Raw genomic sequence first — 26128 nt, forward strand, 5'->3', positions numbered from 1 at the left:
CATGACTGGCCCATCAGAATCAGGTTTCTGGCGTATTAATCAGATTTCCTTCGTCACTCTGTGCTCTTTCTTCTTCATTAAATACATGGATGTGAGATGAGTGTCAGCTGCTCTCAGGATCCTTCTCCTCTCCTGGACATTGTCGTTTAATTACAGTATTCACAGCGTACACGTAATACTCTCCTCTGTATTTGATCTCTCTGACACTGTATCGCAGCTAAACATCAGCTATCTCTGTTTGGAGCTCTCTCTTCACAGCGTGTGACTGCAGGAGTCTTGTCCCATCAGCCCCTGCTTCATGACGTCTGCTGCTGGAGAAGGTGCTGTTGAATTATGGGGGTAATATGTGCTCTGACTCGTGCCAGAGAGCAGAATTGAGTTTGGCTGACCTCTGACCTCCATCTGTTCCTGTAGTAATTCTCAGTGTTGCCTCCGTCCCGTGGAGAGCTGTGCTGTGTGCAGACGATCTCTCTTCAACATAACCCTTCTTACAGATATGGCATTAGCACATTGATTCTGAGTTTCCCAGGTTAAATGGCTTGGCAGTGTCTTGTGCTGTATTGGAGAGGACGGACGTGACTCCAGCTGGGATGTTGATGGAATAATTGCTGTAGAGTCGGTGTCTGGTGATAGTCAGGTTTCAGTCAGCAGCACTTGAATATTTAATGGAAGGAATCATCAGAGACGGATGTGTGAAAGCAGAGATGTGCTGCAAATCAGAAGCGCAGGGTGTTTTATCCTGCAGAAAAATAAGTGTTGCTCCTAACAAGAGTGGCTTCTCGAGTCTGTCTTTATTAAATCATCTCGTTGTTCCTCGCTCTCCCTCTCGCCTCTTTTCTTTCTCCTTTTTTAATGTAATGAACCTTGCCTTGAACTGTCTTTTTAATTGCCTCTCCCCACATTTGCAGAGAAAAATGCAGTTTTCCATTGCATGAATTAATTTCAGGGAGCGACTGAATAGCAATTTAATTAGGCAGCCGGCTTTGTGTGGCCTTTCCAGCGTGTTTTCTAGAAGAATGCTGTTTAGAATAAATAATGATGCTCAGAATGAGAGGCTTTTATAGTGCATCAGTACAGGAGCTTGCAACGATAAGCCACGCAACATTATGCTGAAATAGCAGCCGGGGAAATTAAGTTGGGAAATGGCTCTTATTTTTGCCCTTAATGAGTCTGTAGTTTCTCTCTGCGGGGCCCGTGTGTCCCCGCTGCTCTCAGCCCCATTCTTTTATTTGCCATAAAACCTTTTCTGCCTTATCTCCTTCACTTTTGTTTTCCTCCGTTTGAGTCAAGAGATCCTGGAAACAAGCCTGGTTTTGCCTTTGACCCACACAACACTGATGTTTTTCAGTCAAGACTCCTTTATTTCTGCCAGGAACTGAAGCCAGAAGATGGCAGGCTCTGTTTGAGATGTGTGTGTGTGTAGGTTTGTTTCCTCCAGTGCTGATTCTGCACAGAAGCTGTAAAGAGGTCTGATCCCTCATCCAGATGAGCTCCAGGCTCTGAGATAGTACTAGATCCTTCTGAACATGTCTGGTTTGTAGATCAGTGTCTGTAATGTCCCGCCGGCTCTTCTCCTGTACGATCATCAATCATCATCGATCACCAGATCAGTCTGAACACAGAGTTTGTGTTAGCTGGGACTATGTTCAGGCTCTGTGTAACATCACTCACGGTACAACAGTACAGTATCTCGATTATTACGCCAGAACGAGAGTATAGTTCCTTGCCATATCAGCCTGGGAAATCTCAACTTTTCATTTTCCGTCAGAGTTAGTACACGATGTAACTACAGAAGAGTCAAGTTTTAAATAGGAAAGATATAGAGACTTTTTGGTCATTTTGGAGCTAGATGCTAATGGTCTAATCCAATTCAGGGATCTATGCTAAGCTAAGCTAAAAGTGCTAGCGCCAGACCCAGAGATCAGCTGAATGGATTTGAAAACAGTAAAAACTCAACTGTTTAACTCAGTGGAGTGTTCCTTTATTCTTTTCCCTTGTTTTATCTTTATATTAATAAGATGTACCAACTGACAGGGTTCCCTGTGAAGTTTACAGCATTAGTTAAGAAGCTGTTTCCATCAAGAAAACATTGACACATGCTGAACCTGATAGTCACTATATGGACAGAAGTATTGGGGGACACCTCTTAATGAATTTAGGTGTTTCAGTCCCATTGCCACAGGTGTATAAAATCAAACTCTAGACATCTGTGAAACATGGGCTGTTCTGAAGAGCTCAGTGAGATCAAGCATTGCCAGAAGAGTGAAAGCTGTTATAGCTGTAAAGGGGAACCGTCTCCATTTTAATGTAATGTATATGCATTAAGAATGTGATGTCATTAAAGTTCAGGTGTTTCAGTACTTTTGTCCATATATTGCAGTTCCTCTGTAGCCGGCCCGTGAGAGAAAAATGTTTGGCGTGCACTACTTTCAAACAATGTGTCATTAAAATCCAAACGCATCAGAAACTGATGCTTAAATTGTGTCTACAGCGGACGCGAGCGGCTCGGCGTGACTCAACAAAATACATCAGAACTTACTATAATCAGTGTGTACACTGGATGCAGCGCGGCGTGACATTACCCGACAGAAAACTGCTGAATCACTCCATTTATGACATGCTGACACAACCTTCAAATGATTTGCAATGTCTTGTCACGTCCGGTGTAGAGATACGGTGTGACAGAAAAACATGACAAGTGTGAGGTAAAGAAGAGTGGACACTGAGAATAGAGGACTGAACAGATCTGAGAGAGTGATACCATCTTTGTCATGGATGCTTTAGCCTAATTTATCTTCAAGATCTGAGGTCAAATATCTATTGTTGCTTTCTCTGTGGCAATGAAGATCACATAAAATAATATTTAAACTCTAGACACCATTAACATTGAATAAAGCACATAATCATCACCTGAGAGTACCACTGTCATATTTTGTGTGTTGTTCCTGCCACAACGCCACAGAAAATAACCATTTCTGAAACAGAATTCTGTGTCACTTATTGTGACTGTCTCTGTCGCCGGGTTAGGACAAAAACTACATGGAAAAGATACTTCTCATCCCTTCACGTCTGTTTGGGACACAGTGTTACAGTTTGATAGCAGACATTTGTTTTTAATATTCTACTGGCTAACTACTTCTGTATCTAAATGCAAAAATGTTCAGAATTGTTTGAATAAAACAGACTACTGGGGGGGGGGATCTGAATATTCATCTTGTGACCATCTTTCGATTATTTTAACAAAATAAACAATAATAATTGTTATATATATATATATATAGGTCAGTGGCTGTTGGCTTGGTATTGTTGGCAGAATTTGTCCCTCGGTGAAAACTAATTGAGGAACCCTGATCTAGTGTAAACCCAAATGATCGATTATTGAATCAAATTACAATTAAAATGTTATAAATTCAAGAGCTGGTGAATCACTGCACAGTTCTACTGTATAATAATACATGAGGGCTAATGTTTAATAAGTGCTTATCAAATTAAGAGTCTTATCAAATATCAGAAGTACATGGATATGAATGTGTGAATGATTGTATTGTGTGAACATAGAGAGGCATGAACCTTGTACAAAACAGACAAATCATTAGACGCAAATAACGACTCAAGAATTGACTGTAATGCCAAACTAATGCTATTCTGATGTCTGGAAAAAGAGTAGAAACTTGTTAATCTGATTTTCCAGTGATACAGTTAATGCGTGCCATCCGTGTGTTTGAGAATAACTGTACTGGATCATCATATGACCGTGTGTGCAGGACTCCTGAGTTTTGTGAAGCAGCACTTGATTAGTGATAGATAACAAATAGAGTAAACCTGATAAAAGGAGAAACCACAGCTGTGTGTGAACTAGATCGAATGCTTTAAAACAGTAGACAGTCATTCTGCTGAAGATCACCATCAAACTAAGCGAATGCAGTTCTCTCAAACAAATGTGCCAACGGTGCTATTTAAATCTTAATATTTTCTCCCCATGAGCCTCTGTTTGTAGAGCATTCAGACTCCTGAAGTTCTCCATTAGTTTAAGTTGAGTCTTGATGGCGATTAACGTCCGTGAGGCACTTTTGTCACTCTTGAACAGCAAAGTTTGCCATGGTAAATATTCGAAGTGTCTCAGTCTAAAACCTTCTTTGAAGTTGCTGTGAATATGAATATGGAGATGTGATTTTCTGTGACATTGGCGGATGTCAGCGGATGACATTTGCTTTTATAAGGATTAAGGCTCTTGTAGATTTTGTAGGGGAATTAATGCATTCATGTGTGACTACTGTGCAGTTGAGGTGATCAAATTTATATGACAAGCTTTTATTATACCTGTGTCAGTGTTAACCTCCACCAAATGTTGTTCCTTGGAGACCTGTTAGCTCTTTTGTGTGAACTACATTTGTAACAGCTTTGCCCAATAACAAGGTCATTTCTTTGAACTTCTTCAAATCTTTTACATGCATTTCAATGGCTCAGAAAATGGGTTAAGGCAGCTCGGTGTTGGTTAGTACATTTTTTCCTATGACATTGGATATGCTGCAGACAGCAGTCAGTATGAACACAGCATTTGACCTGAAGTCATATAGAAGAGCTTAAAGTGACGGGTGCGTAGCCAAGACACTATTACGGATTTATTCGGTTATTTTTCTTATTTACTTAATTTTTTTATTGGTTAATGTTTGAATTCGCCATTTGTTATTTTTAAATCTCCTTATTCATTAAAAATAAATAAATAAATAACAAATAATTGTTTCTTCGTTTGTACTTTACCTGAGTCCTGGAGTCTCTGGTCACCAATCAAAGGGAGGGGCGGGGCTTCAGTTCCCTAACTTGTGCTGTGCCGGAGGATGTTGGACTGTACCATCATTGGTCAAACTCTGGGGGTTCAAGCATTCTTTATTTCATTTAAATGTAGTTGTTTCTTTAATTTGCTTGAACAGTTTCATTATTAAGTAACTAAGTGATGGAAGACAGCAGCAGAGGTTTGGTTTCTGCCGTCGAGTCTCTGTGTGTCGACAGGACGATGAGCCGTGTCCTCTGTCAGAAACCATTAGTACATGAGGGAATCACCTCTTCTCAAACACCAGAGTAAAGCTATCTGATCCCCACACAGAGAAGCAATCTGCCAGGAAAAAGTGCAAACTTTTCTCCTTTTCAATAGTTTCCTTCCCCTTTTTGATGTGGTCAGAGAGATGATCCTTTGAGATGTGTGCAGGTTTGCTCCTGAAGCTCCTGTCATCTCACCCACACAAGTCTTCAGTCGCTTCATCTGTCCTTCAGACGTGGAGATAAAGATGGTGTCTGCACTTTCGTCTAATCTCCACTCCTCTCAGGGAAGCTCTTCTTCAGGACACTTATTGTGTCCTTGCAGCCATGAAGCTCAAAGCCTGAGATCTGTCATGCTCCTTAGCAGCTGTGCCTTGCTGGATGTTTAACAAGGCTGCCCAGCGCTCAGGCTTGCCTTATATCAGCGTCAAAGCTGTTGTTCGTGAGAGGACTTGGATTTCTGACCAGCCTCTGGATTATCGGGCTCCTCTGGGATCCTGCTGTATCTTTCGAAGGAACTTCACTCAAGGCCAGGGACGCCCAGAAGACATCGTTACCAGATGGTGGACTTATTCTTTATAGGAAATCAAAATCTTTTATGTTTGTGAATCTAAATTGTGTGGGCTGATGGGAAAGTGCAGGATTATGTCATGAAGTCAGGATCAATGGCCAGTGTATTCACTTCTACGAGCTTCGATGGCCTTCTGAATGCGTTCAGCTCCTTTGCAGTTGGATGAGTTATGAGTGTATAAGACCAGCTCTTCAGTAGAAATCCATTTCTGTCAAGGTCAGACATGTCTGTTATCTGTACCTGTTCAGCAGCATTTACATTCCTCTACTTCTCTGATCACCTTTGTTAACTTACACCAGTGGTTCTCAAACCTGTAGGCCCTCCGTCTGTAGATCTAGGGCTTGCTGTGATGCACAGTGTTTTCACTGATAAAGCTGCAACACCGGTTATATCTTCTGCCCACCACGGCACTGTCCCCCAACTCCACTGAAAATGTTTTGTAGTAATAATTTATTTTGGTTAGAGGACAGACACTTCAATTAATAACTGAACGCGGCTGCTAAACGCAGCACACCGAACGACAGTCGCATCACAGATCAACAGCAGCAGATAATGACCAGAAGAGTGAGCGAGACAGACAAGACTTGTCAGAAGATTTAGGTTAGAAACAAAATTCAAAAGGGCTTGTTTAGCAATATTTAGGATTTTGAAAAGCCTGTTGACTCTTGTTGTTTATTTAAGGTGATTTTGGGAGATAAAACCAACCATACAGTTATCTGAGCCGTAGTTCACTGACAAGCTGCGCTCGCTATATTGTGTTCATTATCAAAGGAGATTCATCTTCAATAATGAACTCTATATAGTGTAGCTTGTCTTGAACTATGGCTCTGTGTATTAACTGCCGCTCACATCTGAAAGCAGGTGATGGAGATTTACTGCTGATCATATCATTCAGTATATTGTCCAGCGCTAGTTACAGCTTGATCTGAACGATCTGAATCTGTGAAGCTGCCTGTCCTGCTCCAAACAAACCTTCTAGGAGAAACTGAACACGTTCAACACTTTACTTGAGGACTGTTGTGTCACCTGAATATCTCATGTAACTGCTTGTGTTTTATCAGAGACATATTTAAAAGAACTGTTTTTGAGCCCCTGATAGTCCTGCATAATTAATTAGCAGTACAGACCTGGTACAGTTCATGAACCTGCTGTCATCTGAGGAACAGTCTCTATTCAGAGAGCACACACACACACACACTGACACACACACGCACACACACACACACACAGACACACACACAGACATCCACACGCACTCACACACACACCCACAGACACGCGCACACACACACACACACACACACACTTCCCATGAGTCTTCCCTCTCATCAGCGTGACAGATCTGTAGCTCACTGTACGCTTCACTCTCGTGCCGTGTGCTCTGGCCAGGAAGTGTTTGGGTTTATTTGGGGTGTTTTTGAGCCACTTCTGCATGTGTGATGAGGATGTGGTTCAACTGTAGTTTGTGTGCACTACAGCAGATCAGAGGAAGAGCAGCAGTGATGCTCCTCGATTGAGGAGAACATCTTAACTTTAGTGAAGAGAAGAGATCCTTCAGCGTATGAGACACGATTGATTACTTCCACTCGGAGCATGTCAGAACTAGTGCTAGTGAACAGCCAGCCCCATCAGATTCAGATTGATCTGTCTGAAGGTTGATCCGTCATCATAGACACTAGTGAAAGCACCAGGATCAGGAGTGCTGAGTCCTGGGTGATCCAGAGTAGATCTGTGCTTTACTCTACATCTGTCACTGTGACCTGCTCCTCATGTGCTGTCTGACTTTCAGCTTCATCTTTTCATTTTTTATGCAGTGTTTACTAAATGAAGCAATGTTTGAAGGCTAAATGTTAATGTCTTTAATGTGGTATTTACTAACTATTGACAGCATTAATAAATGAATTTTCATTTATTTAATATTTTATTAAAAATTATGATAAAAGCTCTGTAAGCGTGGAGTGCTACAGGTATGGGTGGACCGCTGGACTGATGCTGACTGTGTGTGTGTGTGTGTGTGTGTGTTTCAGGAAAGCGCAGGAGCAGAATAAGAAGGTGGTTCTGGCTGGATGTGTGCCACAGGCTCAGCCCAGGTCAGACTACCTGAAAGAGCTGAGCATCATCGGGGTGAGCGTACACACTCTCACGCACACACACTCTCACGCACACACACACACACACACTGGGGCTGATGATGGTCTGTGCTAGGTGTTTTAGTGAAGGAGCTGTTTTCAGCTCATATTTGCATTAGTTAACGCTGGAATCCGGCACCGAGTCAGAGTCACACGTGTGGGCGATGATTGTTTGGTCTTACCGTTGGAAAAATCAGCTTATGCAAATGAGCCGGTGTTTTGCATACTGAGCCGTTGAGTCTCTGAGGATGTGTGTGTGTGTGTGTGTGTGTGTGGAGAACTGATCAGATCTGTGTTCTAGTAATTCAGCAGCTGTTAATGCGGAGCAGGAACAGGCCTGTGCTTTTATTTAATTACAGTATTTATGGTCTGCTGTCCGACAGTGTGTGTGCAATCACCATCACATTCATGTTTATGAAGGTCTAACCGGGCCTGCTTTAATAAAACATGGCTGTGCAAACAAACAGACCTGGATTGGTTATGATTTAAAGAGAGCCGAGAAGCTGGTAAAATCGGCTAACACCACCTATGTTAATGTGATTATGAGTTTAATCGTATTGTGGATCGCAGTAAAGTATAAACACAATATTTCCAAAATCGCATAATCTCATTAAGAGGGTCCATGTAAACAGTCATTGACCTACATTATTAGTGCTTTAAACTGTCAGTTTGATGCCTTATTCATAGAGGTCAGATATGAATCATAATTCTATTCTCTTTTGATTCATATCAGTTCACACTTTTCTAACAGTTCATTAATAAAGCAATGTTGGAGCAGCAGCGCAGGAGAAAACAGATGCATGAGTGTTGATGATGTGAATGAGTGTTTAATGTTTGTGTGCAGTCTGAAAGAGATGTAAAGTGAATGTGAAGTGTGTTTGGAGCACTAGAGTTATACTACAGTATACAGATGGAGATCTGTAGTCACACCAACAACACCCTGGTTCTGATGGTGTGTGAGAATATCCTGAACCACAGGCTAGATATAAAATTAGGCAAATCAGCAACAGTGCATTATATTTTTATTGACACATGTAGGTCACGCCTGATCATATTTCTGATGACTCTATTACACTGCACATATCCTTCTTTTGTGGTTAGACTCTAACTAATCTTTGAGTGTACTTTAATAATTATAATTTTTGTTTTGTTTTTATTTTCATTTAAATTGTAAAATCTGATTTCCTAGCACTGTTGCGTAGGCATCTGTGCAGTGAGTATATTACCACAGGAAGCCCTGGTTTGGATATTTGAATATTGTGATCATGACCTCACAATAATATTGAATTGAGATGCTCCTACTGATTCATTACTGTTAATAAGTCTTATCTTCAGAGCAGTGGTGCAGTGACCTGATCCAGCGGCTCGAGTCCTTCAGTGTGTGTGGAGTTCTGCCTGAAGGTGTAGCCAAGAATAAACATGTAAATTAGGGGTTGTCCCAAATAATCAGGGAAACAGTATTGCACTCTGTGTTATACTATGCATTTACAAGGTAGTGTTTTTCTTCCTACGGTGAGTCTGTCAGCCTCTAAAACTTAGCTCTAACTCACACCTGCTCTGAAGCTTCTGGTGATCCTGAAGACCTTGATCATCTGGATCAGTGTTTGATTAGGGCTGGAGCTGAACTGTGTAGAGCTGTGACCCTCCAGGAACTGAGTTTGAGACCCGTGCTCTAAATGGTGCTGGTTAGTAATGTTAGTAATGGTGTCGTGGTTCCAGACAGAATCCATCAGCTCCAGTGATGCTCCTCCTGCTGTGTTCAGATCCAGACAGAGGCTTTGTGAAGGAGCGCGTCCATCTCTCAGCGCAGCGGTCACCGGCGGTCCAGATCCACACACGGTCTTCTGTCAGGGCTCAGGACAGTCACATGAGGCATGCAGATGATACGGTGCAGCAGTCTCCACAGACACCCAGACAAACACAGGATCGGTCCGGATCGGTCCGGAGGTCAGAGGTCTCAGCGTTTGATGGAGTTGCCTCAGCACTTCTTTGTTTCGTCTAGACAACAGACTTCCTTGTGAATGCGGCTCGTCCCTCGTTGCTTTCAAGTAGTTTGCTTTAAAAACGATAGCTGTGGGGAATCACACATCGGATTTTGAAGTTCTTCTGTCCAGGGCTGAATTAAAAGCACAAAACTGCAGCGGAGGGAGGAACACGCCTGTAATGCTAAACACACCGCCCTCCTGCCGCTCCCAAACATCTCTGCTAGCACATGAAAGAGTCCACTCAATAAAATTACCTTTCTTCTGGCTCTTTGACGTGCTTCTGGAGAGCTGCACTGAGAGCCGGCCCGCTGTGTATCTGGGCTGAGATTGGGCTCCCATTAGGGCAGAATTGATTTCTGTTCCAGTGTGTTTTGCGCTCCGTCTCTCGGTCCACAGTACAGCTGAATTAATGGCCCCGGTAGCCTCGGGTCGGCCATTTAACCACGGGGTGTGCCTCACAATGGACCCTTTAATACTGTAGATCTGCTCCTGCAATCTCAGTCCTCCATGCAGAAACGATCTCAGCGGAGGAAAGATTGCTGCCTCCAGCCGACTCTGAGCAGTACAGGCTCTTTATTCTCACTCCATGTGCCGTTCCTCCTGAGTGCACTCTTTCTCTCCGCCGTGGGTTAGACTGGAAGCAGTGGTGACGTGTGTGCAGATGTGCAGAAGAGGCTCTGAGGAATCAGCTGATCCCGTCCTGTCTGTCTGTCTATTAACTGTTACATCTCTTTAGTCAAGTAGCATATGGATGTTATGATATTCCTTGGTTATTCATACAGCAGCTACAGAACACGAGCATCTACTGTACACTACTGAAGAACATCACTGACTTCAGTCTAGTGTGAGTTTATGCACTTTATAACACTCCTGTTATAATCAGTGAAGCTATCCACACTGTTTGATGAATGAATCTTTATTTACACATTTCCCCTTAGCTGTTAATGATGAGGAAGAGCACGCTCAGACATATCTCCGTCTGACCGATGACTGACCGATGCATTCACCAACACAAACACCTAACAATAAAACTGATGGAACAAATGAGCCCTAATATTAATTAGATAATAATGCTAGCCTGATAATAGCAGTAGTAGTATTAATGGTCTTGATATTGTCAAAGGCATCAGTCACAGGCGATATCTCTGACTATTGTTGATTCATGATACTATGGTCTATCGGCACAAACCTAGAACAAGGTCAGTTTAGTTCCAGATTACAGGTGTTTCAGACACAGGTGTAGAGAAACATCTGTCTGCAGAGCATCACCATCCTTCATCTCCTCATCCGTTCACACATGCATGACACATCTATCGGTTCTGCCTTCAGACAACTTCTCAAGTGCCTCGTAATGAATATAATCATTGAAAGCAGTGCCTGATCTGCTGGCGTTTACTGATGAGAGGTTCTGACATCAGAGATGAGAGGAGCTTGATCAGAGTCATTGTCCAACTCCACAAGTAACCTGATTACAGAATCAGTAACAAACTTCAGAATTTTTTATCTTTTTTTTTTTTTTTTTTTTGCCACGGACAAGTAACTTTTGTACTCGGACAAGTGCATGACAGATTTACTTTACCAAAGGACAAGCACATGTCAAAGCTTCATGTTGAGCCCTGTTGTGTGTGAGAACACATGATTATACTATTAAAAGCAGAAATAACATTAAATTAATGTTAATGATGAAAGACATACCGTATTTTTCGGACTATAAGTCACACCTGAGTATAAGTCGCATCAGTCCAAAAATAGTTCATGACGAGGAAAAAAACATATATAAGTCGCACTGGACTATAAGTCGCATTTATTTAGAACCAAGAGAAAACATTACCGTCTCCAGCCGCGAGAGGAATGTAATGTTTTCTTTCGGTTCATGTCAAATTAATTTTGATAAATAAGTCGCACCTGACTATAAGTCGCAGGACCAGCCAAACTATGAAAAAAAGTGCGACTTATTGTCCGGAAAATACGGTATGTCTTAATGAGTTGTAGTGGGTTCATATGACAGCAGAAGCACATGTGTCATCGTCTCTACATCATCAGGACAGGAGTTCACATGACTGACCTCTGGATGAGTTCTCACAGCGTCTCTCTGTGTCTCTGTAGGTCCAGCAGATCGATCGAGTTGTGGAGGTCGTGGACGAGGCAATCAAAGGTCAGACACACACACACACACACACACACACACCTTTTTGTGCATGTTTATTCATCTGAGTCTCTGTGTTCTCTTCTGAGCTCATCAGATGCATTTAATTGGATTTTTGAGTAGTTGGTTATGGATTGTTGGTAGGGCTGGGACAACGCGTCGAGGTCATCGATACGTCGACGCAAAATATGCGCATCGATTCGTCTACCTGTTTTTATTCCTCTAAAAAACGTTTGCAAAATGTTTACCTTATGTGCGCTGAATATACGCGATGGCCGGATCAACATTCTGTCCAACGTTATATAACCAATCCAGGGGGTTTTCTGCATTGATCTTTTTTTCTGGCTGCTGTCAAAGCCTTATTTGATCGGTGAGAGATGTAGAATAGAATGACTGCTGCGCCTGACAGGGCGCGTACGAGAGAGAGAGAGCACCGGCTGCGCGCGCACTCAGTCTTCTAACAACACGAGCGCTTCTTGCTCTCTCTCTCCCTTGTGCATATTAATCAAAATCATTAGACACGATAGAAAAAGGGCGGAACGCCAAAGTTTCACGCGCGCTCGCGCACTCAGTCTTAGAACTACACTAGCACTGTCTTGCTCGCTCTCTCTCTCGTGCATATTAACCAAAATCATTAGACACGATAGAAAAAGGGCGAAACGCCAAAGTTTCACATGGTTTTTTTTTTTCTCCATGACAGGCTGCTGGCTCCCACTGTTAATATTTTTTTTTTTTTTTTTTTTTTTTTTTTTTGGAAAAGCACTCTCTGTATTAGCTTAAAGCCCTCAAGTTTTTATTGGTTACTGTATTCTTTCAATTGCTCTAAACAAGTATTTTGGGTGACCTTTTTTATTGAATGCTAAACATCAAGTTGTTGTTATTTTCATCTGAAATAACTTTTTTTCAGTAAGCTAGTCCCTATGTGTTCAGTAAGCTTGTTTCAGTAAGCTATGTGTTTTCAAGGCTTCAAGGTTTTATTGAATGCTATCTCTATACAAGTGCAAAGTAATGCATTCTTAGTCAGTCTTTTATTTTGTAATTTTAAGAGCAATAAACATATATTGCAATGTTAAGGAATTCATGTTTTTTTCATTCAGATATGTAAATCAACATGTATAAATTGTTAGTAGGCAGTTAATGGGGAGATAATCGAAATCGAATCGGTCTAAAAAAGTTAATCATTAGATTAATCGATACATCAAAAAAATAATCACTAGATTAATCGTTTAAAAAATAATCATTTATCCCAGCCCTAATTGTTGGGAATGGTCCCCTGCTAACTAAAACTACAGTGCTAGCATTTTTGCCGAGTATTGTGACAGTAGTTTATGTGTGCGTGTGAGTGGATATGGCTCTTTAGCAATCAAAGGATACACCGCAAATGAGGAAGGTCATCAGATACAGTATGATGGACTCCCAGAAGAAGAAGAAGGGTGTTTGTGTTATTTTTATGTTCGAGTACAGACTGAAATCAATGTTTCATCATTTTACTTTAATACACATTTCAAATGTTATCAGTTCATTAGTGCAAATTATTACAGAGATGATCAACTGCTCGTCTTTCTCTTCTGCTCCAACTGTCTGTCCCAAAGTAACATGATGATGATGAAGAAACACTGCACCATTGGAGAGACAAGACATCTAACAAAATGTTGATCGTGTGCTCAGTGTTTTGGCAGGTTACTTTAGGCCCCGTCCACACGGAGAAGGAGCTTGCCCCAATCCAATCTTTTTTTTCCTCGTCTCAAGAAATATCCGCGTCCACACGAAACCGCAAAATGATGTAGTATACATGCCAGACCAGTATGTGGCGCTGTAATTCTGCCACAGAGATACACTAAAAACAGAGAAGACTTGGACTATGCTCATAAACCTTGCGCGTGGTACAAAAATGAACATGGAACAATACATTTATTAATCTGTGACCCGGTTTCAAAAAATAGCGGTTTCACCTTACGAAAACGCCGGATGCGTGTGGACGAAACGCCTATCCGATAAAAAATCTGTGCGTATTCACAGAAACGCGTCTCCGTGTGGACGGGGCCTTAGAGCCGCATTTCATGAGTGAGCACACGCGCATACACAGACACACACACACACACACACAGATATAGCTCTTTGTTTCTGTGAACAGCTGCAGCAGAACGCTGCTCAACACTGAAGATAAAACTAGAGATTTTTAAATAGTTTTGTTAGCAGGAGTTAGGAGTTGGCTGTTTCTCTGTTCATCTGATCAGAGGCGTGGAGGTGAAGATCTCCTGCTGTGAGCATCAGGAGAAGACTGGAGGCTGACCGCTGCCTCTCTCTATCCACTTGATCAATCCACAGCCGCATGAAAGAGGAAGAAGCATCTCGCCCCCACAGCGACAGGAAGACAGGAGGAGCAGATCCACATCAGTACCTGCTGCGCTCAAATCAGCTGTGAACCTTCACTGTGTGTCACACACTTCAAGGAACAGTCCAGAAAAAAATTAAACATTCTGATGGAGAATTAGGATCAGGATGAGTTTGTTTCTTCATCAGATTTGTAGAAATGTAGCACTGCATCAGTGTCTCATCAATGGATGCTCTGCAGTGAATGGGTGACGTCAGAATGAGAGTCCAAACAGCTGATAAAAACATCACAATAATCCACAGAACTCCAGTCCATCAGTGAACATCTGGAGAAGAAAAACCAAAATCCAGCATTAAGACGCTTTTAACTCAAATACATAGTCTACTATCCATAATAACACTTCCTCCAGTGAAAAAGTGGAATTTTGGGTAGAGTGCTGGTCAAATCCTAGCGTGACGTCCACTCTACACATGTTCTTCACTGTGAACACAATCCCAGAATACACTGGAACAAGCACAGTGTAAAACAGCAGATCTGTTGTGTCACAACAGTTGGATTAATGCCTGATGTTCCTCGAATGTGTCTGAATCACTGAAGAAAGTATGAGAAGGTCCTCACAGTCTTCTGCGTCATGTGACTGAACTGAATGACCTTTCCTAGGATGACGGGAGACTTGTTTAGTTCTAGAGAGTGGTGTTTCGTGAGTGATGACATCGGGTCTTGCTCAGTTTTGAGTGTTGGTTTGGGTGAGGGACTGACGGATGTCTTCAGGGTGGATGGATATAAATGATCATGACCGACTGAACGCCTAAAGACCAGATCAGAGCCTTTCGTGATCTACATTTACATTTAATCATTTAGCAGACGCTTTTATCCAAAGCGATTTTACAAATGAGAACAACAACTTGTCGGTCAACAAGAGAATAACAACAGTATACAAGCGCCATGACAAGTCTCAGTTAGTCTAGTATAGAACGCATAGCCAGGTTTTTTTTTGTTTAATGAAAAGACCAGAAAAGAAGGAAAAGTGCTAGTATTAGTTGGTTAAGTGCTGGCGAAAAAGATGAGTCTTTAGATGTTTCTTAAAAAAAATGAGTAAAGACTCAGCTGTACGAATTGAGATTGGGAGGTCATTCCACCAGCTGGGCACAGTCCAGGAAAAGGTCCGTGAGAGTGATTTTGAACTTCTTTGGGATGGCACAACAAGGCGTCGTTCACTTGAAGAGTGCAAACTTCTGGAGGGCACATAAGATTTAACCAGTGAGTTTAGGTATGTTGGTGCCGTGCCAGTGGTTGTCTTGTTGGCAAGCATCAGTACCTTGAATCTGATGCGAGCACAAGTGTAACCTGATGAGGAGAGGATTAACGTGAGCTTTTTTTGCCTCATTGAAGACAATCCTCACTGCTGCATTCTGGATCCGTTGCAGAGGCTTGACAGTACATGCAGGAAGAGCCAGGAGAGGATTACAATAGTCCAGTCTGGAGAGAACAAGAGCTTGGACAAGAAGTTGGGTGGCTTGCTCTGACAGGAAGGGTCTAATCTTCCTAATGTTGTATAAGGCAAACCTGCAGGACCGGGTCGTTGTAGCAATGTGGTCTGTGAAGCTTAACTGATGATCCATCACAACTCCTAGGTTTCTGGCTGTCCTCGAAGGAGTAATGGTTGATGAACCCAGCTGTATAGAGAAGTTGTGATGAAGCAATGGGTTAGCTGGAATCACCAGGAGTTCTGTCTACGTAAGGTTAAGCTGAAGGTGATGGTCATTCATCCAGCTAGAAATGTCACTCAGACAGGCTGAAATGCGAGCAGCTACCGTCTGGTCATCTGGCTGGAATGAGAAGTAGAGTTGGGTGTCATCAGCGTAGCAGTGATAAGAAAAGCCATGCTTCTGAATGACAGATCCTAATGACGTCATGTAGATGGAGAAGAGAAGTGGTCCAAGTACTGAGCCTTGAGGAACCCCAGTAGCAAGGTGGTGTGACTTTGAAACATCACCCCTCCAAGACACACTGAAGGATCTATCTGAGAGGTAGGACTTAACCCACAGGAGAGCAGTTCCAGAGATGCCCATCTTTCTGAGGGTGGACAGGAAAATCTGCTGATTAACGGTGTCAAAAGCAGCAGACAGGTCCAGTTAGATGAGTACTGAGGATTTTGAAGCTGCTCTTGCCATTTGCAGGGCTTCAGTAACCGAGAGCAGAGCAGTCTCAGTTGGGTGGCCACTTTTGAAGCCAGATTGGTTGCTGTCCAGGAGGTTGTTCTGTTCAAGGAACATAGAAAGCTGGTTGAACACAGCTCGCTCAAGTGTCTTTGCAATGAATGGAAGAAGGGATACAGGTCTGTAGTTTTCAAGAAGTGCTGGATTTAGAGATGGTTTCTTAAGCAGTGGGCTTACCCGAGCTTGCTTAAATGTTGAAGGAAATGTTCCAGAGTGAAGAGAGGAGTTGATAACGTGAGTAAGTGAAGGTATGACTGAAGAAGACATCGCTTGAAGGAGGTGAGTGGGGGTCGGATCAAGTGGACAAGTAGTAGGATGATTGGACAGGAGAAGTTTGGAAACGTCCATCTCTGAGAGTGGGGAGAAGGAGAAAGAGCGTGTGTCGGTCATTGTGAAGTTGTCCTCAGTCTGCGGTGTGGAGAATTGGTCACTGATGGTTCTTGTCTTATTTGTAAAGAAAACTGCATGGTCGTCCGCTGTAAGAGTCGATGGAGGAGGTGGTGGAGGCGGATTAAGGAGAGAAGAGAAAGTTTTGAAGAGTGTCTCAGCATCACAACAGCTGTTAATTTTGTTGTGGTAGTAGGATGTTTTAGCCGTGAAGACATTTTCAGAGAAGGAAGAGAGGAGAGACTGATACACACTGAGGTGGGTAGGGTTTCTTGATATCTGCCATTTCCTCTCTGCAGCCCTGAGTTTAGAGCGATGTTTACGGAGAACTTCGGACAGCCAGGGGGCAGATGGGGTGGTGCATGCTGGTCTAGACAACAGTGGGCAAAAGTTGTCCAAGCAAGATGTTACAGTGGAGCAAAGAGTGTCCGTAGCACTGTTCGTGTCCAGAGCAGAAAACTGAGAGAGTGCAGGAAGCGAGGATGAAACCACAGAAGATAGGCGAGATGGAGAGAGTGAGTGAGGTTGTGTCGAAAGGTGACCTGCGTTGGAGTGTGAGGCGCTTCAGGAGTAAGTGCTAGGTTAGCAGTAATGAGGAAGTGGTCGGAGGTGTGCAGTGGAGCAACTGATGAGTTGTCCACAGAGCAACAGCGCGTGTAGATGAGGTCCAGTTGGTTGCCTGATTTGTAAGTCGCTGTAGTAGACACTAGCTTGAGATCAAATGAGGTGAGCAGAGTTTTGAAGTCAGCAGCCTGGGGTTTATCTAGGTGGATGTTGAAGTCACCAAGCAGTACCAGAGGAGTACCATCTTCAGGAAAGTTTGATAGCAGCACATCCAACTCCTCCAAGAAGTTTCCCAATTGACCGGGGGGACGATAAATGACCACAAAGTGGATTTTAACAGGGTGGGTTACAGTAATGGCATGTGATTCAAATTAACCAGTACCTGTAGTTGATGGCTGAAGATCAAATTTCCATTCTTTGGATATAAGGAGACCCGTACCTCCACCCCTCCCAGTGGTACGAGGAGTGTGGGAACAAGTGAAATTAGTAGAGAGGGCTGGAGGGGTGGCAGTATCTTCAGGTTTGATCCAAGTCTCAGTCAGTGCCATGAGGTTGAGACCAGAAAGAGTAGCAATAGAGAAAATGAAGTCTGCTTTGTTAACTGCAGACTGGGAGTTCCAGAGACCAACTGCAATAGAGAGCGTAGTAGTAGAGGTCAGAGGGACAGGCCGTAGGTTTGTCAGACAGGCCTTCCTGCGATGTACGTAGCGTGCTCTCGGAGTGTTAGTAGTGATAGTGGAGATCTAAAAGCACATAGTGACTACAAGTGTAAGAAATAAGTATTTGAGAACAAGCTATGCAAAAAGTAAAGAAAGAAGAGAAAAGCAATACTCAAGTGCCCTGTCGGTGTCCTTGCTCGGTGGAGTCGCACAGGTAGAGTCGATGGTCTTTACACTAGTCGGTCTTTTCCTCGATTCACACTAGGGTTGCCGTGACCGCTGCCACGGTGAAACCTACCGCTTTTGTATTGGCCTGATTACCTGTGATTGAAGTCAGCTGGCCACGCCTCACTGTCCTTATCTGTTGCTAGGCTGTTTCTTCTATCTAAATCTGACCCGCTAAATAAATAAGACCCGCATGAATGTGCTCTCCCTCATCAGATCTCTGCTGATGATCACCTTCATCACTGATGGACCCAACCGTTCAGCTTCTGTGTTTGATTTCTTTTTATTTTGCTCTTTCAGTGTGAAAAAGAGAATAGACAGCTGAGCTCTTGAGATCCGCTCATCATTGAGTTTGGAGAAATACTCATCCAAGATTACTGACGAGATGCTCATTTTCATCTTTTATTGAAATATATTTATGCACACAGCTAAATCTCATTTATCCTGGCAGTTATAAATGGAGAGTGAATGATTTTTAATGCATTCTGCTTCTTTAAGCATGGGGTAATTATGCTAACTTTAGACTATATTGAGATGTTTCACATGATGCAATTAGTGTACACGCTTGGGTCCCTGATGCATTGCTGTGATCAGGATAATGATCTTTTGCTGGTCAGATCAGTAGATCTGCGCTCCGTGTCAGTAAAGACTCTGATCAGAACACTGAAATGTATGGATGACACATGACTTCTGAAGAGCTCTAGTGTTGTAGATCTCAGGTGTCTGTGAGCTTGATTGTTCTGGATATAGCTGGTGATCGCTTGGGTTCCTGTGTGATGTCGTCTGTCTCTTCTCCAGAGGTTCGAGACACAGGAGACTCTGTGACACCTCTGGCCTCGGATCCTTTCTTTCTGTTATTTGCGTGTAGATGGTTGTATTAATTATTTAGAGATTTGATTACATACACTCCTGAACAAAATCTTAAGACCAGGGGATGCTTGCAAATTTTACACATTTCGCACTAGTGGATCATAACCGGGTTGTAAGTGCTGCTTCAAAATGCCAAAAGAAGAAACAGGAGCAAGAGATAAAAAATAGAGAGTAGGCAATTTATTGAAAACTGCATTTAAGGTCAAACAGGCTGTTCATCAGCTGATCAAAAGTTTAAGACCATAGCCATAAAAAGGTCAAATCTGCACAAAAATATGGCTTTCATGTCATTGTTTTTCAAGCAGTCATACTGTCAAGATCTCCTGATGGCAAAGGCAAAAAGGCTTTCTCTTTTTGAACGTGGCAGGATTGTTGAGCTGCACAAGCAAGGTCTCACACAACGCGCCATCGCTGCCGAGGTTGGACGCAGTAAGACAGTCATTTTACATTTCTTAAAAAATCCTGAGAGTTATGGGACAAAAAAGTCAAGTTGTACACTCAAAAAGATTTCACCTGCACTGAGCCGCAGGATCCGACGGGTTGTCCGTGAAGACACAGGTCGATCCTCGACCCAAATTAAGGCCCTTACTGATGCTGACTGCAGCCCAATAACCATAAGACGTCATCTGCTAGAGAAGGGCTTCAAGAACAAAAAACGTCTTCAAAGGCCACGTCTCCTCCCACGACACAAACTTGCCCGTTTGGAATTTGCAAGGGAGCACCAAACATGGGACATTGAAAGGTGGAAGAAAGTTTTATTCTCTGACGAGAAAAAATTTAACCTGGATGGTCCTGATGGTTTCCAACGTTACTGGCATGACAAGGAGATCCCAGCTGAGATGTTTTCTACGCGGCACAGTGGAGGAGGCTCCATCATGATCTGGGGTGCTTTTTCCTTCAATGGGAAAATGGAGCTTCAGGTTGTGCAGGGGCGTCAAACGGCAACTGGCTATGTGGATCTGTTGCAGCGGGCATCCCTCTTGACCGAGGGGCCCCGTCTGTGTGGTAATGACTGGGTCTTTCAACAGGACAACGCTGCAATTCACAACGCCCGCCTGACAAAGGACTTCTTCCAGGAGAATAACGTTGCTCTTTTGGACCATCCTGCGTGTTCCCCTGATCTAAATCCCATTGAGAACATTTGGGGATGGATGGCAAGGGAAGTTTACAAAAACGGACGTCAGTTCCAGACCGTGGATGCCCTTCGTGAAGCCATCTTCACCACATGGACCAACGTTCCCACCAGCCTCCTGGAAACAGTCACATCAAGCATGCCGAAACGAGTGTTTGAAGTGATCAACAAGAACGGTGGGGCTACTCACTACTGAGTCATTTTTTGACACTTTTAGTTTTGTTGTGAGTTTATTTTTGGGCAATGGTCTTAAATTTTTGATCAGCTGATGAACAGCCTGTTTGACTTTAAATGCAGTTTTCAATAAATTGCCTACTCTCTATTTTTTGTCTCTTGATCATGTTTTTTCTTTTGGCATTTTGAAGCAGCACTTACAACCCGGTTATGATCCACTAGTGCAAAATGTGTAAAACTTGCGATGCATCCCATGGTCTTAAGATTTTGTTCAGGAGTGTATGTGTCTGCTATTAAACGGAGGCTGAGGTGTGTGAGGTCACGTGAGCCTCTGACACTATCAGACCTGTTATCAGAAGAAGTGAGGGACGCTGGCTCTGTTCTGGAGAAACCCATTGTTTCATCACAACTTCTCTATACAGCTGCGTTCGTCAACCATTACTCCATCGAGGACAGCCAGAAACCTAGGAGTTGTGATGGATCATCAGTTAAGCTTCACAGACCACATTTCTACAACGACCCGATCCTGCAGATTTGCCTTATACAACATTAGGAAGATTAGACCCTTCCTGTCATAGCAAGCAACCCAACTTCTTGTCCAAGCACTTGTTCTCTCCAGACTGGACTATTGTAATGCTCTCCTGGCTCTTCCTGCATGTACTGTCAAGCCTATGCAACGGATCCAGAATGCAGCAGTGAGGGTTGTCTTCAATGAGCCAAAAAAAGCTCACGTTCCTCCTCTCCTCATCAGGTTACACTGGCTACCAGTAGCCGCTCGCATCAAATTCAAGGTACTGATGCTTGCCTACAAGACCGACCACTGGCACGGCACCAACATACCTAAACTCACTGGTTAAATCTTATGTGCCCTCCAGAAGTTTGCGCTCTGCAAGTGAACGACGCCTTGTGGTACCATCCCAAAGAAGTTCACAATCACTCTCACTGACCTTTTCCTGGACTGTGCCCAGCTGGTGGAATGACCTCCCAATCTCAATTCGTACAGCTGAGTCTTTACTCATTTTCAAGAAACATCTAAAGCCTCATCTTTTTCGCCAGCACTTAACCAACTAATACTAGCACTTTCCCTTCTTTTCTTGTCTTTTCATAAAAAAAAAAAAAATACCTGGCTATGCGTTCTATACTAGACTAACTGAGACTTGTCATGGCGCTTGTATACTGTTGTTGTTCTCTTGTTGACATGACTGCTTATATTGTTCTCATTTGTAAATTGCTTTGGATAAAAGCGTCTGCTAAATGATTAAATGTAAATGTTGCCGGCCGTGGTTGAGGTTTGATCTGACTCCAGAAGACCTGGAATATAGTAGCACATGTGTCACACAGAGAAGAGCATCTCTGACTGCCTCGTGCTCTGTGGAACAAGTCAGAGGTTTTGTCAGAGTCTTGGACAAATACAGTTGATGATTACAGTGGATGTGTCTAGGCCTTTCAGAGTCTCTAATGGATGCAGTTCCCACAATTCTTCTGTGCAGACACACATCATGCTCAAGATGTTTGTCACAGACCCTGTTATTCCTTTATTCAGGATTATTTATTTCAAACCATTATCAGAATAACTGTGTATTGTTGTGTGAATAAAGGGGTTGTGTGTGTGGATCAGGTTGTTACAGTGTGTGTCAGTCTCAGATCTCTTCATTGCAGCATATCTTGGAACCTGAGTTCATTTCCATGTTGTTGTAATGTAAGGTGTGTGTGTGTGTGAACTAGAGTTCGACCGATATTGGATTTTGCTGATACTGATAGCTAGATAGGACCACACTGGCCGATACCGATTAATTAACCGATAGTTTTGCAAATGGATATTGAACAAAAACTAAAATAGTGCTTTATTTATAAAAAATTAAAAAAGGACTGAACCATACTACTACTAGTACTACTAGTAGTAGTAGCAGTAGTAGTAATAATAGAAGTAATAATAGTAATAGTAAATGTAGAAGTTACCACACTCTTAACAGGGCCCAATGAAATCTGTTTGTGAGACAGGTGCAAATGCTGAAATCACCGTGAGTATCAAATGCCTCAGTAACATTATATGTGTTAAAAATGAAACCTTGCGTCTGCGCCATTCATTAACAGTCACGCAGAACATGCAGGGATCTTTTTTTTCCGGTGATCCGCGTCACAGAAATCATAGAGCCCTACAATTATACCAGCACAATGTAAACTCTCATACCTGAACTGCTTCTGTTATTGAACACTTAATGATGATCTAATCAGAATAAGAGCAGCGCGGAGTCGGAGAACTCACCGGTATCACACACACTCCAGACGCGAGCAGTGCTCTAAAACAATGCATTTATTCACCAAACGGACACAAGTTTACTTCAAGAATGAACAATGAGACACAGATAAGTTTGAAGTTCACTGTGTAAAAATCAAAGCAAACCGAAAGAACGATCTATATTATAGCTCTATAAATGAAGGTGTCTATTTATGTCTATTTATGTACATTAACAAGGATTCAGGGCGAATATAATGTAATTTAATGTTCAACTATGTGAATGGCACTCTGAGGAGCATCAGTGTTTTCTGTCTGAAGTGTCTCTCTCTGTTCAGCATCACGTGTCTAAACACACAGCACGTGCTGTCAGTGATTCAGCCACTAGAGGACGCTGTCACACTGTATAATGAACCCTGACCCCGCTCCAGCAACGGACTCAACCCAGAAAACTATCGGCATGGATTTTTGCAGATAACCGATTGTTCCAGCAATCAACTATCGGTGCCGATTAATCGGTAAACTGATACATCGGTCGACCTCTAGTGTGAACACCTGGAGGGTTCAGCTCAGGGACTCTGAATGATGGGGATGTATTCACGATCACGTCTCAATATCTTCTCCATCCATCTCAGTCGACACGAAGCAGACACACGCACACTCTGTCTCTTTCTCTCTCTCTGTCTCGCTCTCTCTCTCTCGTGGCCTGAAGCTAATGTGTGATTGTTGGAAAGGAGCACAATGCTTTGTTCTGTTTTCTCTTTGGCATCAGCTTGTATTGATGGACTGGGGTGTGATGATTCTGTTCCTCGGGTGATGAGTGTGTGTGTGTGTGTGTGTTGCAGGTCACTCCGTGCGTCTGCTGGGTCAGAAGAAGGAGAAAGGCAAGCGTCTGGGAGGAGCGCGGCTGGATCTGCCCAAGATCAGGAAGAACCCGCTGATTGAAATAATTTCCATCAACACAGGGTAAGATGTGAACGGACAGACACACTCATGAACGATTCAGGCTCACTGGATTTTGTGTGAGAGGTAGAGTTAGGGTAAGAGGATAGAAAATACAGACTGTACAGGAGAAAACCATTACACCTGCGGAATGAACCCATAAAACACATTGTGTGTGTGTGTGTGTGTGTGTGCAGTCCACATCTCTTTTTGTGTTAGTTTGTGATGTATGTGTTGCTGTAAGCATCTGCTGGAAATGATTCGGTGTGTGTGCAAGCCATCTGAGACTTTGACCAATTAGATGAGAAAAATGTTGCCATTTGATTCTGATTCTGAACAGCTGACAGGAAACACACGTGATATGATAACTGAAATACTATCAGAGAAACTGCTCCTTTTTAGGTCCGTGTACAGTGATGTCCAGCGTCAGATTCACTGGAGCTCGAGCATCAGTACAAACAAGTGTAGCTTCTCTCTAAAGCCCAAATGTGTGAGCAAACAGAGAAGTAGTGTCCTGTCTGCCGTGTGTGTGTGTGTGTGTGTGTGTGTGTGTGTGTGTGTGTGTGTGTGTGCCTCTGACCCCGGTGCTCCAGCGTCCTGACAGCAGCGGTCTGGTCCTGTGAGCTGACCCTTCAGTGAGGACACAGCTGGACCGGAGGCTGTGTGTCTGACGATCTCCAGAGGTCGCTCCGTAATCTGTCTGTTTGCTCGACAGCGTTCAACAAATCCCCAGCATCCCGGCGGCTTAATTAGAAGCTCGTCTCTCAGAGCCACTTAGAACCAAATGAGATGCAAATAGAAACACCTCGAGACGCGGAGGAGAGTCTTCATGGGAGGAGAACATGCTGTTTTGGGACTTTGGGACGTTCTGCCGTGTTTTCCTGCCCAGTGAAGTCTGTACTCGGGAGGATTTTCTAAGCAAAAGGGCTTTTTGAGCAAACTAGCTGCAAGTCGTGAGCTTTGAGCTCTTTACTGAAGACAGTTGACCTATCGATAAGCCCCTCCCCTCGAACACAGATGAGCCAATGGCAGTCATGGAGAGGATTTTCTTTTTCCTGAGAAGCAAGATATTTTGGGGAATTGAATAAGACAGTTGTTTAGAAGCAGCCTGGATGGGTTTTCTGTTGTGTTCACATGATGTGTGTCATCTGGAGGACAAACACATTCGACTCCCAGTGTTAGATCATGTGAGGAGTCATGTGCCGTCTGTCCTCACTGTATAACACCGAGAGCATCATTGTTGCTGTAGTTGAGCTGTGTGTCTCTGCGTGAGAACTGGCTGATCCAGGGCTGTCCTGTGTTCATCTCAACACAAGCAGCAGCACAGAAAGAGCCGATGAGACGGTGTGAGATCTTTCATCACCTCAAGCTCTCGGTGTAAACCTGAACATCATCCAGATCAACATTCCAGTGTTAGTCCTGCGAGAGAGCTGCTCAGAGACACACACACACACACACACACACACACACACACACCTCTCTCTCTCACACACACACACACACACACCTCTCACACACACACACACACACACACACACAGATATACAGATATATACACACACACACACACACACCATCATCATCATCAGTTGTGAACTTTAGTTATTCTACATTTACAGTCGAGCTGCTTTTGAGAAACTATACTACAAACTGCTAACAATCATTTCAAATATGTAATATTTAATTATGTTGTTTATCTGGCAAAAAAAAAAAAGAGAAGGATAACACATAACTGATACATTGATAATAAATGCAGCCAAAATAATGGACAGTTCAGTGTTAGACATCAGTGGTGTCTGGAGTGTAATAATCACACGAGGTGTTCAGTCACTGATTCAGAGTCATGTGTATTCATGTGTGACGTTATCTCCTCTGTGTCAGTGTGTCTTTATTCAACACTAGAGCGGTCTTAGTTTGCTCTCGAGCTCCTCTCACATCAGGCCTGTCCTCTGGAGACGGTGCAGATAGAGAGCTCTCTGTGAGGTTTCTCTCCGTCGACAGGATGTCCCATCCATCATCCAGCCTCTCATCTCTGTCCCAGGCTCAGATCCTCCTCCAGATCTGATTGTGTTTACTCTGGGCTCCGCCGTTAAAGTGGCCATGAACTGCCTTTATTATGGTTTTTTGTTCTCCGTGGTCTGCTTATATTATCAAGATTTTTACATAAAAATAAAATAAACTTATTTACAAGTAATAGGCAATTTCTCCTGTTTTTAACCCTCTCATCAGAACGCTCTGTTTGAACGTGTAGAGGATTGTAGACTCTGAAGTAAACGCTCACTGCTGTGATTGGCTAATCGTTGTGTATGATTGATAGCGTGAATCCTTCAGACATGGACGCTGCTGTGATTTAGGTCAAAAACACACCAGTAACTCAATACACGGCAAACCATCTGTAATATTAGACAAAGCAATAGTGGCAACATCATGAAAACAGTTACTTGCACGTGTTTTGACATTACTGTGTGATCCAATATAGTCACACAGATGCACAGTTGTGACTTGATTGTAAATGAA

General features: G+C 43.1%; 1 protein-coding gene across 2 annotated transcripts in view; it reads left to right on the top strand.

Moving 5' to 3' along the window:
* The window catches only part of cdkal1 (CDK5 regulatory subunit associated protein 1-like 1), a 221278-nt gene that overhangs the window by 61373 nt on the left and 133777 nt on the right, over nt 1–26128 (top strand). For both annotated transcript variants that reach the window (XM_026249271.1, XM_026249272.1), the window contains exons 5-7: nt 7636–7732; nt 11829–11877; nt 23515–23635. In XM_026249271.1, coding sequence (XP_026105056.1) covers nt 7636–7732; nt 11829–11877; nt 23515–23635 — 267 coding nt within the window. The remainder of the gene's footprint in view (nt 1–7635; nt 7733–11828; nt 11878–23514; nt 23636–26128) is intronic.

The sequence above is a fragment of the Carassius auratus genome, unplaced genomic scaffold (genome assembly GCF_003368295.1).
Source record: "Carassius auratus strain Wakin unplaced genomic scaffold, ASM336829v1 scaf_tig00020768, whole genome shotgun sequence".
Classification (NCBI taxonomy): Eukaryota; Metazoa; Chordata; class Actinopteri; order Cypriniformes; family Cyprinidae; genus Carassius; species Carassius auratus.